Here is a 16,414-nt window from a genome sequence, read left to right as displayed (position 1 = left end):
CACAGGAAGGGTGATGTCTAGTCTGGTGGATGACAGTGTCCCATATTAGAGTCCTGGGGTTCCACCCTGGCTCCAGTTCCTGAACCCAGCTCCCTGTTAATGCAGGCCCTTGAGGCCAGCAGTGAAAAGTCCAGTGACTGCGTTCCTGGCACCCATGTGGGAGGCCTGGATTGCAAGCCTGGCTCCCAGCTCCAGTCTGGCCCAGCTCTAAATGAGCCAGGCATTTTGGGTGTGAATCAGTAGAGAGCAGCAGGTGTTCTCCCTCTGGGTGCCTCTATCTCCGCCTTTCCAAACTAAAGGCAGCAGAACAGATGTGAAGGAATTTCTGCAGACCAAGATGGAACAATTCAAGCATCGAAAAAGAGCAAGATTTTTGTTCATCTGTCCTTCTATTTTCCAAATAAAATGAAAATAAATAAATTTTAAAAAGACAAAAGCATTAAAAAGTTCTTGACCCTGTCTTCCTGCTAATGCAGACCTGGGGAGGAATCAGGAAATGGCTCAAGCATTCGGGCCCCTGCAGCCACATGAGACGCCTGGACTGATCCTGGCTCCCAGCTTCAGCCAGGTAGCACTGTTTGCATTTAGGGAGTGAGCCAGCAGAGGGCAGCTCTGTCTCGCTGCTTAGCAAATAAACTAAATTTAGTAATCAATTATGATAAAAAAAAAAAAAAAGACCCTATTTAGATCCAGATTTTATAAAACTGACTATAAAAAAATCAATTTAGACTATTGGGAAAATTTTCATTATGGAATAGTTAATGAGTTAATACTAAAAAATCGTGCTATTTTTTAAGTTTGATACTGGCATTGTGATTCTGTAAGACTAACATTAATTTTTTAAAAAGATACATGTTCAAGGGCCTGGCATAGGAGCCTAGCAGCTAAAGTCCTCAATCGGCATGCACTGGGATCCCATATGGGCATCTAATCCTGGCAGCCCCACTTCCCATCCAGCTCCCTGCTTGTGGCCTGGGAAAGCAGTCAAGGAGGGCCCAGAGCCTTGGGGCCCTGCACCCACATGGGAAACCCAGAAGAGGCTCCAGGCTCCGGGCTCCAGATCAGCTCAGCTTCTGCCATGGTGGCCGCTTGGGGAGTGAATCAATGGACAGAAGATCTTCCTCTCTGTCTCTCCTCCTCTGTGTGTATCTTACTTTCCAATAAATATAAAAAATAATGGATGAGAAGCAGGGCTGCCAGGATTAGAACCAGCTCCCATAAGGGATCCCGGTGTGTGCAAGGCAAGGACTTTAGCCACTAGGTTACCACTCTGGGCCCAAAAATAAATCTTAAAAAAATACACACACACACACACACACACACACACACATATATATTCAAGCATATACACATGTCCAATAAAACAGAATTTGCTTTAAATAAAAACGTTAAAGGAGGAACTGGTTTGGTGGCATAGTACCCCAATCCTTCACTTGTTGGTGCCAGCATCCCCCATGGGCATTTGGCTCTAGTCCCAGCTGCTCCACCTCCGATCCAATTCCCTGCTAGTTAATGCTTGCTTCAACAGCACATATACCGATCTGGTTCCCTGCCTGTGGCCTGGGAAAGCAGCAAAGACTGGTCCACATGGAATACCTGCAGGAAGCTTCTGGCTTTCAGCTTCGGACCAGCCTAGCTCTGGCCATTGCAGCCATTTGGGGAGTAGACCAGTGGATGGGGACCTCTCCTTTTCTCTGTAACTTTGATTTTTCATGTAAAATAAACAATTCTTATTAAATGATAAATCTTAAAAAAAAAGTGTTAACAGAGGGTCAGCACTGTGGCACAGAGGGTTAGTTGCTGCCTGCAAAGCAGGCATCCCATATGAGCACTGAGTCCCAGCCTGCTCCACTTTTGATCCAACTCCCTGCTAATGCACCTAGGAAAGCAACAAAGCATAGCCCAAGTGCTAGGGTCCTCTGTAAACCACCTGGGAGACCCGGATAGTTTCTGGCTCTTGGCTTCAACCTGGTCCAGCCCTGGTTATTGTGGCCATTTGGGAAGTGAGCTTACAGAAGATCTCTCTCTCACTCTGTCTTTCAAATAAATAAACAATGTTTTTAAAAAGTTAAAGGAAAAAAAAGACACATGATACAAGTTTTGCAAAACCTTATTAATTACAAAATATGGGTAATGCGGAGATGTAGTACTCTGGTGTCATGTGTTATAAAGCTTGTTTTATTTTTACAATTAAGGAAAAAAGGAAGAAAAAAAAAGGAGCTATTTACGACCATGGCAACCTGGGACATTCACCATACTTTCTTCCAAAGACAGAAAAATACTTTCACACTGGTAATAAATATAGCAAATATTTAACAAACTCATGTGCCAGATGCCCTAAGCACCTTATGTTATTAACTCACTTAAGCTACATTTCTTCACACCATCCAATGTCAAGTCCACTGTTTAATTTACCTGATACACTTGGTCTGTAGTACTGTTCTTTTTGACCCTGACTGTCACTGTTGTTCCATCTGGCAATGCTACTCTCAGCTCAACATCGGACACACCATTGTAGTTCTGGGAAAAAAGCAGAGAAAGAATTTATGACCCATATATCCTTGTAAAAGGCTGGCTAAACAATAACCTAAACATGTAACACAGAGGAAGTGAATTCCAATGAAAACGAGAAAAAAAAGACACCTGAAAAATCAACTCATTTGTTAAGTCACAAAGCTGACTTCAGGCTGCAGCAAAAGTCGATCTCTGAGGAGGACAGAAAGCAGAGAAACATATTGAGGCGAAGTGTGTTCTCGTTTCAAAACAGAAAACTTAGGTAGAACAGCCTGGGACAAACATAGCTGAGACTTTTTGGGTTCACTTCCCTCACCTCATTCAGTTTCACAAATAAGAAAACAACCACAGCAGTGGTTTCAACAAACACTCTCTAGTTTGAATGGTAAGCCATGTAGATTGGCTTCAGGGGTAGCCTAAGTTTCTGTCTGAACTCAGACAATCGGGATACCTCTGAAGGGCAAAAGGATCTGAGTTAATCTGAAGTTCAGTTTTTTCCCTAACAAAGAGAAATCATTTCTTAGTCTCTTTTTTCAAAAGAAATACTCTCATTAGAGGATAAACAGATTCCTTTAGCAGATTTTAGGCCTCATATATTTTTTTTACTAGAGAGAAGTAACTAGCAGTAACTCCATCTTCACTTCCTATTTTTAAGGAAAGCACTATTGATTTCCTAAAACTGTCCCAAACCTTACAGTGATACCCCCTTACCTACAGGGCACATGTTTCAATACCCCCGATGGAAGCCATGGATAGTAACAACCCCTGAATCATCCTACACTGTGGCCATAATTTTCGCAATCTGAGATGCAACAGCAAAACTAATATGAACTTCTTTTTCCTTTTTCACAATTTCACAGACACGCTTATCCTCACCATACAGCTTTGCAATCTCATCATGTGATTTTCATTGTTGTTATTATTGGGAATCTTTTATCTTTTCACTTAAAGGAAGCACTTCCCCTCCTTTCTTTGACATACTTGAATTGCCACTAGTCATCACTTGAGTTTTAGGGCCTTTGTTAGGTAAAATTGGTTAGGGTTGCTTATTCCAAAGACTGTGACCCTAACAGTCGATCTGACAGCCCAGGCAGCTGCTCAGCGCCTGGTGCAGGGGGAGCACCCACAGAGAGGGCACACTGCACACGGGCATGATGCACGGCCAAGGTGCAAGAGGGCAGGACAGGGGAAGATTTCATCCCGCTGCTCACAATGCAACACAGCTTAAAGCTTATGACATATTTATTTCTGTAGTTTTACATTTAATATGTTCAAATTGCAGTTGACCACAAGTAATTGAAACCACAAAGAGCAAAACCACAAATAAGAGGGAACTGTTGTACTTTATTTTAAGCCCTTATCTGCAAGAACCTTCTAATCCAATGTGGAAAACACAACACAGATACATGAATAAACAATTAGTGGATGGTACATTACAGCCACTTTTTTTTCCTATGAAAAAGCATCTACAACATGCCTGATATTCTGGTAAGGCACTGGGAACATAAAGATGACTACGATTTAGCTCTGACCTACAGGGACTCAAAGTAATTAATAATCTGACTGTATCAAAGTCAGAGCACAGGACTGCAACAAGGTGCTAACTGAGAGGCCCGGGCTGCAGAAGTTTAGGGATGAAAAATCGATAACCCGAGCCATCAAAGAAGAATGCAGAGAGAAAGCGGGGCTGGCACCAGGCTTTATATGATAGATAGGATATAAGAGAAAAGAAGTAAAAGAAATAAAATAATTAGTGAGACCACAGTAACTAAATCTACACTTTCTATGTTTGTATCACCCCCTCCCCACTCCCTAAGGATCCTAGAGAAAAAGAGACACTCAGGGGTATTCACTTACCTCGTCTGATTCCGATAGGAATTCCTGCATGATGTCGCTCTCACCAATGACTCGTATTGAACATACTACAGAAAACAAAATGAGAAGCTGGCATAAGGCCCTGACACCCAGACGATACAGTCAACAGCGCATCAAGATATCTGTTTAAACCATCAGTGGCAAACACTAGTGAGGAAGCATGCCATCTCTGGGATACGAGATTTTTATTTTAAAGATTTATTTATTTTTATTGCAAAGTCAGATATACAGAGAGGAGGAGAGACAGAGGAAGATCTTCTGTCCGATGATTCACTCCCCAAGTGACAATAACAGCCAGTGTTGCGCTGATCCGAAACCAGGAGCCTGGAGCCTCCTCCAGGTCTCCCACGCGGGTGCAGGGTCCCAAGGCTTCGAGTCATCCTCAACTGCTTTCCCAGGCCACAAGCAGGGAAATGGATGGGAAGTGGGGTTGCTGGGATTAGAACCGGTGCCCATATGGGATCCAGGCACGTTCAAGGCGAGGACCTTAGCCACTAGACCACCATGCCGGTCCTTGGGATATGAGATTTTAAGGCATGACAAGTATTCACCTAAATAGAATCTAAAATGAGGAATACAATATGCAAAGACATAACTTGCTAAACATCACCCAAAAAGAGAACCAGAAAATGGAGAAAAAGAAAAGATCTATATGGCATGGGAACAGGCTAATACAAGAACCACAAACATGTAAAGGCACTTTGGAAAAAATGGGTATGTACTTAGGTATCAGGATGAGCGAATCACTCCACCTTGCTAACTTCAGAATCAATCACTCAAAGGAAAAAAAAAAAAGTAAAGCAAGCAAGCAAGCAGGCAGGTAGCTAATTGGCTGATCCTCCATGTCTAAGAAAGTTAATTTGCTGACACCCTCACGAGAGTGGTAAATTACACTGATGATTTACTGCATTTGATTTTTTCTAAAACATGTACTCTTTTCATTTCCCATGGGCTATGTTCAGAGGCCAGCCCACGATAGAAAAAGCTAAAAATAGATGAGAAAGTTCTATTACCTTCTATTGGGGGAAATAAAGTGTTCTGCAAGGACGAGGCTCCCTAACAAAGTTTAAAAAAAAAAAAAACTAGGTCAATTAGTTCTTATCTAAGGACATAGGCCACAGAATTACTAAATATCATGTAATATTTTACTTATTAGACTAAGATTTTTTTTTTAAAGATTTATTCATTTTATTACAGCCAGATATACACAGAGAGGAGGAGAGACAGACAGGAAGATCTTCCGTCCGATGATTCACTCCCCAAGTGAGCCGCAACTGACCGGTGCGCACCGATCCTCCGAAGCCAGGAACCAGGAACCTCTTCCCGGTCTTCCACGCACGTGCAGGGTCCCAAGGTGTTGGGCCGTCCTCAACTGCTTTCCCAGGCCACAAGCAGGGAGCTGGATGGGAAGTGGAACTGCCGGGATTAGAACCGGCGCCCATATGGGATCCCGGGCGTTCAAGGCGAGGACTTGAGCTGCTAGGCCACGCCGCCGGGCCCTAGACTAAGATTTTAAAGAAAGATCTATTTCACAGCAACCAAATTCGTAGCTGGATAATGTCATGAGGCAAAGTCTTTTCTGAGAGCCACAGGGTTAACTGATAAATTGAAAAGATCTATGTTATTTCCCTGTCTTTCTAAATAAATGTTTTAGTGCCCACACTGTAGAATCAAAATGTATCACTTGGAGCTCAAAAATATCAAGTGAGCTTCCATACTTCTACATGTAGCCTGCTCAGAATAAACGAATTTCAAATTTTAAATTACCAACAATTCAGCAAACCTATAAAAGTACGAGTAAGAAATTCTCAGGTAAGATATGCCAGTGAATCAAGAATCGGTTTAGGGCCCGGCGCAATGGCCTAGTGGCTAAAGTCCTCGCCTTGAACGCCCCCGGGATCCCATATGGGCGCCGGTTCTAATCCCGGCAGTTCCACTTCCCATCCAGCTCCCTGCTTGTGGCCTGGGAAAGCAGTTGAGGACGGCCCAACACCTTGGGACCCTGCACCTGCGTGGGAGACCTGGAGGAGGCTCCTGGCTCCTGATCAGCACAACACTGGCTGTTATGGTCATTTGGGGACGGAAGATCTTCCTCTCTTCTCTCCTCCTCTCTGTATATCTGACTTTGTAATAAAAATAAATAAATCTTCAAAAAAAAAAGGAATAGTTTTAATGGAGGCTAATATTGTAGCACTGTGGGTAAAGCCAATGCCTGTGATGCCTGCACCCCATATGGGCACATGCCCTGGCTGCTACATTCTTTTTGTTTGTTTGTTTGTTATATTTTTATTTGGAATTTTTGAACTTTGTGGCATAATTTCGTAGAGACTGGGAATCCCCCCCAACTTCTACCCCCTGACAGATTTTTGCTACAAATAGTATAGTCCTTCATAAGGAGTCATAATCCCATCAGTGTCTTATTTAAGTGTGCCCCGACACTGCAGGTACAATGTCAGACAGTCCAGCATCCCATTGTCTGCACATTTCCAACAGGTTCCCTGAGTCCATCTTTTGTTTGAAAGCAGGGATCTGGCTGTTCCATTCTAGTCCAGCTCCTTACTAATGAGCCTAGGAAACCAGTGGAAAATTGTCCAAGTGCTTGGGCCCCTGCTAGCTATGTGGAATGACTCCAGGCCTCAGGCTGGCTCAGTCATGGCTACTGCGGCCACTTGGGGAGTGAAGGCGCACATGGAACATCTGTTTCTCCCTTTCTCTCTGCAACTCTTTCAAATAAATTTATTTTTTTCTTAAAAGAACTATTTTACGAAAATGTCTTAAATATAGCTTATTTAGTTCTCAAATCAATTCAGCATATTATTAAGTCTGAGTGCTTGCTAGCAAATAATATAACCCTACAAATAAAAGCCCATTAAAAGTACCATTAAATGCATCAAGAAATACTAATTTTTCCATTTGCTCAATGAGCTAAAAAGACAGACTTCTTATAATCACTGTAATGTCTTGCCATCAAGTCTCAAACCATGCCATGGTTAGTCAGAAACCTTAGTTTCACTACTGAATTTCTGCAAACTTAACACGGCAGTTTATGATGTGTTCTATACCTAGACCCTGTGTCTACCAACAATAGTTGACTTTAATGGGTTAGCTTACCTTTTTCTAGATATTCTTCCAACCCCCGACGTCGGGCATCTAATTGCTGTTCTGATAATGAGAAAGGCCACTTCCCTGGAAGTCGAGGAAATGTGAAGTTGGCAAACTCTCTCTTCAGGTTCTGGTGGAGAATGGCAAACTCCCGGTACCGCTTAGAACACAGCTGCCTGCCTGCCATGTAAACATTGTATACCTGGTGAAGAATAAAAAAAAGCTACTTACTATAAATTACAGTGCAAACCATCTGATGCCATACTCAATGCGAAACTGGTTCACTGTGTTCTTCTATGCACTCAACAGAAACTGTATTCAATGTCATTTTATTTTCTTCTTTCAAAAAAAATAATATATATATATATATATATAGAGAGAGAGAGAGAGAGAGAAAGAGAGAGAGAGAGAGAGGTGGGGGGAGAGACTAGAGAGAAAGAGACAGGTCTTCCTCTGCTGGTTCCTTCCTAAATTGCTACAGCAGCCAAGCAAGACTGGGCAAACTGAAGACAGGCATTAGGAGCTTCATTTGGGTCACCCACATGAGTGCAGGGGCCCAAGGACTTGGGCATCTTCCATCGCTTCTCCAGGCATATAAGCAGGAAGCTGTAAGGGAAGTAGAGCAGCCAGGACTCAAACTGGCTCCCACAAGGGATGCCTACATCTAAGGTGGCAGCTTTATTCACTATGCCAGCCCCTTCAACGTCATTTTAAAGTAAGACCACTTCTAACAAATGTGATGAAAGTTATTATGTACAAAAGAGCTAAGCCCTTCAGATGGCGCATGATCACAATTTTACCTCCAACACACTTTTAAGTATCTTCAAAGGCAATTACCAGTTTCTCAGGATGGATTTTAATTTCAGAGTTGAAATGTTTTTGAAGTCAATGTAGAATTAGTCAGTTTGGAAGGCAATGAAAACCCAGGGTTGATTCTAAAGCAATGTGACTAATATTTCTGTGGGGCTCAAACTGGCTTTAAGGCTAATTCCAAGGAAAAGGCCTAAAAATGACATAAACAACAGTCATTTTTTTTTTATTATCAAATAGCTATTGCAAATAACAAAACAGAAGCTAAGCTCTTGATAACCATTTAATTCATCATAATGTATAGTTATAATAATTAAATACAATATATAACTATTTAATTCTATATGATATAAGGGAGAATTCCACTGGTATTTCTCTTAAAGTCAAAAACATTTTAAATCAACTTTTAACTGAATTATTTCCAAATAAAAGTATTCTGCTTCTACAGGACAATCTGGAGACTTCTCAATGGCCTGTAATTGACCTCCCACCATAAACTGGAAAACCGGACACAATATAGGAAACAACTGTTTTCGGATACTGGACAGCTAAGAACTGTGATCCCCGAGAAAAAGGAACAAAACGAGATAACCATAAACACTGGCTTCCCACCTGCAGAAAGCCTATAGGGCAGCTCAGGGAAGATTGCCCGGAGTGTGGCAACTTCACCTAGTTGAATAGACAGACTGTAGTTCAGAAATCAAACCAGCTAGAATTGCAGGGCTGAGCACAAAAGAGGGAGCTACAGAGATAGAGCTCCAGAAATCCGCATTGGGTCCTCTCAAATTCTGGCTGAGTAGGGGATAGCCCAGAGCTGCAAATGAATGTTTCCCAGAGTGCACAAGGCACAGAATTATTCAACTTCCCTCTAACCAAGATAAAGACACCTCCGTGCATCTATAGGGAATTAAGAAGTGGATTCAACCAAGGCTATGCTTTAGGAGTGCGGTTACATTAGTGCTACCATTAAAACTACTCTAAACCAACCTGAAAGGGTGAGTGTTTGGGTAGTGATTAAGATCCAGGCTGGAATGCCCACATCCCACAGGAGTGCCTGAGTTTAGGTTCTGGCCCTACTCCTGACTCCAGGTTCCCGCTAAAGTGCACCCTGGGAGGCGGAAGGTGACAACTCAAGTACTTGGGTCCCGTATTCCACATGGTAGACATAATCCCCAGCTTCAGACTTTAGCCCTGGCCACTGTGGGCATTTGAGGTGATCCAGAGGACGGGAGTTCTGTTTCTTTCCCACTGCCTCTCAAATAAATTAAAACATAATTAACATTACCCTAAACTAGCTTAAAAATTATTTTTGGTCTCAAAAGGACCAAAATAATTTATAAATCGCTCAACTGCCAAATCCCCAACACTGTTTAAAGGAATCTAAAAAAATCCAGCACTCAATAACATTAAATCCACAATGAACAACATCTAATCAAAAATTGTCATACATATAAAGAATCAAGAAAATCTGATACATGTGGCTCCAGTGGCGCAATCGGTTAGCGCATGGTACTTGTAAGAAAATCTGATACATGACCAGGAGTCAGAAGAGTCCATAGAGGACTATGTCAATCAGTGGATTCTTCAAAGACCTTATCGTGCTTGGAGTGGCAAGATTGGCAGCGATTCATAACTGGTGAACTATCAAAACCACTTGAGCAAGAACCGTGGAGCATGCCCTATATCCAAGACCTGGGGAGGGTGGGAAATTGGGTGGGCCTTCTCCCTTAATATTCTCCATTAAACATGAAGGAAACAATATGGAAATAATAGTCTTACCCACTTTCCTATAGCCCTTGAATCTTTTTTATCCTAATTAACTATGTAAAGATTGTCAAAAATATAATAAAAGCAATAAATTTAAAAAAAAGTCCCATAGAAACACAGTCAGAAATGACAGAGACAAAAGTCAAAAGACAAGGACATTAAGCAGCTATCATAACCTGCTTCTGTTTCTATTAAAGATTTGAGAAGCTGTATGAATACTTCCACTCCAGACATAAGGAAACTTCTTGCTCATTTGCATGTCTTTTCCATGGGCTTCCACCGTGTCTCCCCTGTTGGTCGAGGAACACAGGGCGTTGACACAATACCAGTTCACTCCTCCAGACCATTCTCTTCTACTACTTCTTCCAACTCTTATATGGAGGGCACTGGCAAAGATCTCACTGCTTCCAGGAAAGAAAAAGCAAAATACTCAGTACTTTTGAAGACAGGTTCTTTTTTTTTTTTTTTTAAGATTTATTTATTTTATTACAAAGTCAGATATACATAGAGGAGGAGAGAGACAGAGAGGAAGATCTTCCGTCTGATGGTTCACTCCCCAAGTGAGCCGCAACGGCCGGTGCTGTGCCGATCCGATGCTAGAAACCAGGAACCTCTTCCGGGTCTCACACACAGGTGCAGGGTCCCAAATCTTTGGGCCGTCCTCGACTGCTTTCCCAGGCCACAAGCAGGGAGCTGGATGGGAAGTGGAGCTGCCGGGATTAGAACCAGCGCCCATATGGGATCCTGGGGGCGTTCAAGGCGAGGACTTTAGCCGATAGGCCACGCAGTCGGGCCCTGAAGAAAGGTTCTTAAACTGATACTAAGCAAGGCCATCTACAATAGGGGGATGGGGTGAGATGGAACACCTGAAAAAGTGCTCTTTCTCAGGACTAAACACAGACATAAAGCAGAGAGACTGGCTGCACTAAGGAGAGGGTAAAAGAACCAAGGCACAGGGACACAACTTTGCCTAAGATTAAGGCCAGACCAGACAACATCTACCTTCACCGAGAGTCTAAGCCAAGTAAAAGGCAAGAACAGTCAACCAGGGGCAGAGGTTTAAAAACATGGAAAGAATTTCTCTAGGGGGCCTGGAGGATAGGCATGTAGGGGTAGCTGAATGCCTGGGGAAGAGGGAGAATGAACACTGGGAAAAATTCTCCAGAACATTCTAAATATAACATAACAGTAGCCTACTGCTACAGAAACTTGAAGGCTGTGGCACAACAAAATAACTGATAGCTTCAATAAAACCCAAACCTAGCTTAATTGATTCAACTCTAACAGAAGAGGTTTCTTCATCTCCAGGCTCAAATAGTATTTACATGCATCTGTTCTGTTCTACACATGATGACTGGCATTCAATTAAACAGTAAGAGAAAAGGAAAAAACAAAAAAAGGCACAACGAAAAAGACCCAACACTTAAGAGATGTCCCTGATGCTGAAGCTAGCAGGCAGGGACTTTAGAATAACTGTGAAAGGGCCTGGCATGGTAACCTAGTGGGTAAAGTCCTCGCCTTGAACGGGCCTGGATCCCATATGGGCGCCAGTTCTGGTCCCTGTGGCCCTGCTTCCCATCCAGCTTCCTGCTTGTGGCCTGGGAAGCAGTGGAGGACGACCCAAAGCCTTGGGACCCTGCACCCATATGGGAGATCCGGAGGAGGCTCTTGGCTTTGGATCAGCTCAACTCTAGCCATTGCAGCTATTTGAGGAGTGTGAACCAGCAAACAGAAAATTGTTCTGTCTCTCCTTTCTGTAAATCTGCCTTTCCAATAAAAATAAGTATTGCATAAACTCCCTGTGGACCAACAATGCCACTGACAGTAACTATCTACAAACTCTGAAAAAGATATCCTAGGAAACTGAAGTTGTGTCACCAGAGTAAACGATGAATCCCTTAAAAGGGAGAGCCAGAGAAAGGGATTCCTAAATCCTATGAATGAACACCACATGTGCCTCATGCCAGTCCCTTCTTGAAAAGCACAGAGACTCAGAGGAGCATAGCAAACGCTGGGGTTTGAAGGTGACACAGCTTACAGCTGACTGTCATATACAATCAAAAAACCCTCCTCAGAGGAAGATTATACAACCCGAGTCTACACTATGCAACAATTACAGTGTCTAGGATTCAATCCAAAATTATACGAAATCACAAAGAATCTGGAAGATTTGAATCATTTTCCAGGGAGAACTCTCCTAAAGACGCCAATTCCGATGGATGTAAATGTTGATATGTTCAGACATATAATTGATGGAATACAGTCAAGAAAAGGAATTGCATGTTTATAGCAAATTGGTTTTCAACAATGATATCAAGGTATTTCAATAGGGAAAGGATATTTGCTTCAACACAGGATGCTAAAAAGAATATTGATCCTTGTATTACACAAGCTACAGGAAGACTCCAATGGATTTAAGTGTAAGACTGAGAACTGTGACACTTTGAAAAGTAATTAGGTAGTTTCTAAAAACACTAATAAGCACAAGGCTCGGTGTGATATCTCAGTGGCTAAATCATTGCCCTGTATACACCAGGATTCCATATTGGCATCAGTTTGTGTACCAGTCATATGGGCACCAGTTCGTGTCTCGGCTGCCCAATTTCCCATCCAGCTACCTGCTTCTGGCCTGGGAAAGCTGTTGTGGATGGCCCAAGGCCTTGGGACCCTGTATCCATGTGGGAGACCTGGAAGAAGGTCCTGGCTGCTGATTTTGGATCAACTCAGCTCTGGCCACTGTAACAACTTGGGGTATAGACCAGCGGACAGATCTTTCTGTCTCTCCTTCTCTATGTAAATCTGCCTTTGCAAAAACATAGAAATAAATTAATTAATGAATAAATCTTTAAAAAAAAAGTATGGGCCCAGCACGGGAGTCTAGCAGCTAAAGTCCTCGCCTTGCACATGCCAGATCCCATATGGGCTCTGGTTCTAATCCTGGCAGCCTCACTTGCCATCCAGCTCCCTGCTTGTGGCCCGAGAAAGCAGTTGAGGACGGCCCAAAGCTTTGGGACCCTGCAGCCACATGGGAGACCTGGAAGAGGCTCCTGGCTCCAGGCTTCAGATCAGCGCAGCTTTGGCTTTTGTGGCCACATGGGGAATGAATCAACAGATGGAAGATATTCTTCTCTGTCTTTCCTCTTCTCTGTATCTCTGACTTTGCAATACAAATAAATCTTAAAAAAAAAAAAGGGTAAGCACAAGCATTATCCTATAACCCAAGAATCCATTCCTAGATAAACACTCAAGAAAATGAAAATATATACCCACACACACAAACTTACAAATAAGTAACAGCATTTAACAACCAAAATGCAGAAATAACCCAAATATCCATTCACTGGAAAGTTAATAAATAAAAGTGGTATGTGCATTTAATACAATGTTACTTGGCAATGAAAATGAGGTGTTGATATATGCTCCAACATGAATCTGTTTTGGAAACATTAAGCTAAGCAAAAGAAATCAGTCACAAAAAACACATGATTCTACTTACGGCAAATGTCCAGAATAGATCAAAAAGCGCAGAAAACAGATTAGTGGCTGTCTAGCTGAAGCGGTTGAAAAGTTTTGGGGCAGGGTGACTGGCAACAGTGTCTTTCAGAAGTAATGAAAATGTTCTAAAATTGATTGTGATGATAGATGTACAATCCTAAACACACTAAAACTCACTAAACTACACAGTTTAAATGGTTGAACCTATAGTATATAAACCATGTCCTCATAAAGTTTCACAAGAAAGAGAAGTAAAACTATGAAGCTTCAATAAAAAAAACAGATTTTTGTCTTTGGATTAGTTATATTTCTTATCAAGCCAAAGCATAAATAAAAAAACTGATCAGTTGAACTTCACCAAAACTTAACCTTCTGTTCTTTCAAATACATTATTCAAAAGAAAAAATACTAAAAGAAAAGCCAGACTGGGAGAATACCTTTGTGATAAAGGATTTACATCCAGGATACACAAAGAACATAGTAATAAGGTGATACGATTATTTAAAAAGGCAGAAAGGTGGAAGGGTTGTTTCACCAATGGAGATACACAAATGGCCAAGAGACATAACAAAAATCAGTTCATACCTGAGTCATAAGATAAACGTAAATTAAAATCAGATTAAAATCAGAGCTATCACCACACCCACAGGAATGGTTAGAAATTTAAAAAAAAAAAGTATTCAAGAAGTTATGAAGCAACTAGAACTCACATCTGCTGTATATGAGAATGTAGAAATGGTCAACACACTTTGGAAAAGTTTCTTACAAGGTTCAAATCTAGACTTACCATAAGACCCTACAATTCTATTTTGAGTCATGCACTCAAGAAATGAGATCTACGCAAAACTCTGTTCATTAATTTTACAACATAACATTTTTAATTATAGTAGCTCATCCTAGAAATAGACCTAACACACATTAATGATTAAAAAAAATCAGAGTAAACCCTTAAAAAGGAACAAACTTTAAAAAAAATTATTTAACTATTTTTATTGAAAAGGCAGATTTTACAGACAGAAGGAGAAAGAGGGAGAGAAAAAGATTTTCCATCCAACGGTTCACGCCCCAAGTAGTGACTGCAATGGCCGCAGTTGAGACGACCCGAAGCCAGGAGCCAGAGCTTCTTCCTGGTCTCCCACATGGGTGCAGGGTCCCAAGGCTTTGGGCTGTCCTTGACTGCTTTCCCAGGCCACAAGCAGGAAGCTGGACGGGAAGTGGAGCAGCTGGGATATGAACCGGTGCCCATATGGGATCCCGGCATATGCAAGGCGAGGACTTTAGCGACCAGACTACCACTCTGGGCTCCTGTTTTACTTTTTAAAAGGCTTGTTTACTTCCAAGACGGAATTATCGGGGAGTTGGGAGAGGGGCAAGTTCTTCCATGCATCTGTTCACTCTCCAAACAGCTACAAGGGCAGATATGGACCAAGCCAAAGTCAGGAACCTGGAACTTTTTTCTTAATTAAAATTTTTTTTGCCTATTTTCGGAATATGTAGTGATAGCGTAATGAAGACTACCATATCCAGATGTGAAGACACAATGCAACATGCATCTCTACTTCCAAATCAAAGATGGACTCCCAATGAAACTGCTGGACATATGTGGTACCAGCAATTTCGGGACACACTTAAATAACCGAATGATAGAATTACAACTCCTTATGAAGGGCTTTACTATTTTAACAATATGGGGAAAATCAGTCGGGGGTGAGAATTGGGGGAGGGGAAATCCCAGACTCTACAGAATTGTATCATAAAATTTAAACTTTTAAATAAAAATTATTTTTTTTTAAAGATTTATTCATTTTATTACAGCCAGATATACACAGAGGAGGAGAGACAGAGAGGAAGATCTTCCATCCGATGATTCACTCCCCAAGTGAGCCGCAACGGGCCGATGCGCGCCGATCCGATGCCGGGAACCTGGAACCTCTTCCGGGTCTCCCACGCGGGTGCAGTGTCCCAGTGCATTGGGCCGTCCTCAATTGCTTTCCCAGGCCACAAGCAGGGAGCTGGATGGGAAGTGGAGCTGCCGGGATTAGAACCGGCGCCCATATGGGATCCCGGGGCTTTCAAGGCGAGGACTTTTAGCCGCTAGGCCACGCCGCCGGGCCCAAATAAAAATTATTTTTTAAAAAATTTTTGATGATCATTAAATAGTTGATCAGGGCACAGAGGGTCAAGGGCTGCAGGAAAGTGGGTAGATAAAGGGAGAAGTCCCACCCAGCCTCCCACCCATCCCAGGGTCACCAGTGTGGGTGGTGAGGGAACCTGAAACTCCTTTTTTAAGATTTCTTTTATTTTCATTGGAAAGTCAGATATACAAAGAGGAGGAGAGACAGAGTAAGATCTTCCACTCTTGAATCACTCCCCAAGCAGTCGCAACAGCTAGAGCTGCACCAATCTGAAGCCAGGAGCCAAAGAGCCTCTTCTGGGTCTCCCACACGGATACAGGATCCTAAGGCTTTGGACCATCCCCCACTGCTTTTCCAGGCCACAAGCAGGGAACTGGATGGGCAGTGGGGCAGCTGGGATTAGAACTAGTGCCCATATGGGATCCCAGTGTGTGCAAGGTGAGGACTTTAGCTGCTAGGCTATTGCACCAGGCCTGAAGCTGAAACTCTAACTCTGATCCCTGACCTGGGCAGTGGGGCCCAAACACTTGAGCCATCTTTCATGGCCTTGTCATGCACAATAACAAGGAGTTGAATAGGAAACAGGGTAGGCAGGACTCAAACCAGTGCTCCAATATGGGATGCCAGAACGACAACCAGCAATTTAACTCAATATATGCCACAAGAGCAGAAGTTACTGAGATAGGCAATAATGTGTGCTTGTCTTAAAGAACTTT

At 42.5% G+C, this 16,414-nt stretch overlaps 1 protein-coding gene across 1 annotated transcript in view; it reads right to left on the bottom strand.

The window, feature by feature from the left end:
* SNX27 (sorting nexin 27) overlaps positions 1 to 16,414 on the bottom strand; it is a 75,992-nt gene that overhangs the window by 25,020 nt on the left and 34,558 nt on the right. The window contains exons 3-5 of the mRNA XM_004588897.3: positions 7,501 to 7,693; positions 4,372 to 4,436; positions 2,416 to 2,520 (exon numbers count right to left, since the gene is read on the bottom strand). Of these exons, the coding sequence (XP_004588954.1) occupies positions 2,416 to 2,520; positions 4,372 to 4,436; positions 7,501 to 7,693 (363 nt within the window). The remainder of the gene's footprint in view (positions 1 to 2,415; positions 2,521 to 4,371; positions 4,437 to 7,500; positions 7,694 to 16,414) is intronic.

Source organism: Ochotona princeps, chromosome 2, assembly GCF_030435755.1.
Source record: "Ochotona princeps isolate mOchPri1 chromosome 2, mOchPri1.hap1, whole genome shotgun sequence".
NCBI classification, from domain to species: domain Eukaryota; kingdom Metazoa; phylum Chordata; class Mammalia; order Lagomorpha; family Ochotonidae; genus Ochotona; species Ochotona princeps.
This window is presented reverse-complemented; position numbering and strand designations above follow the sequence as displayed.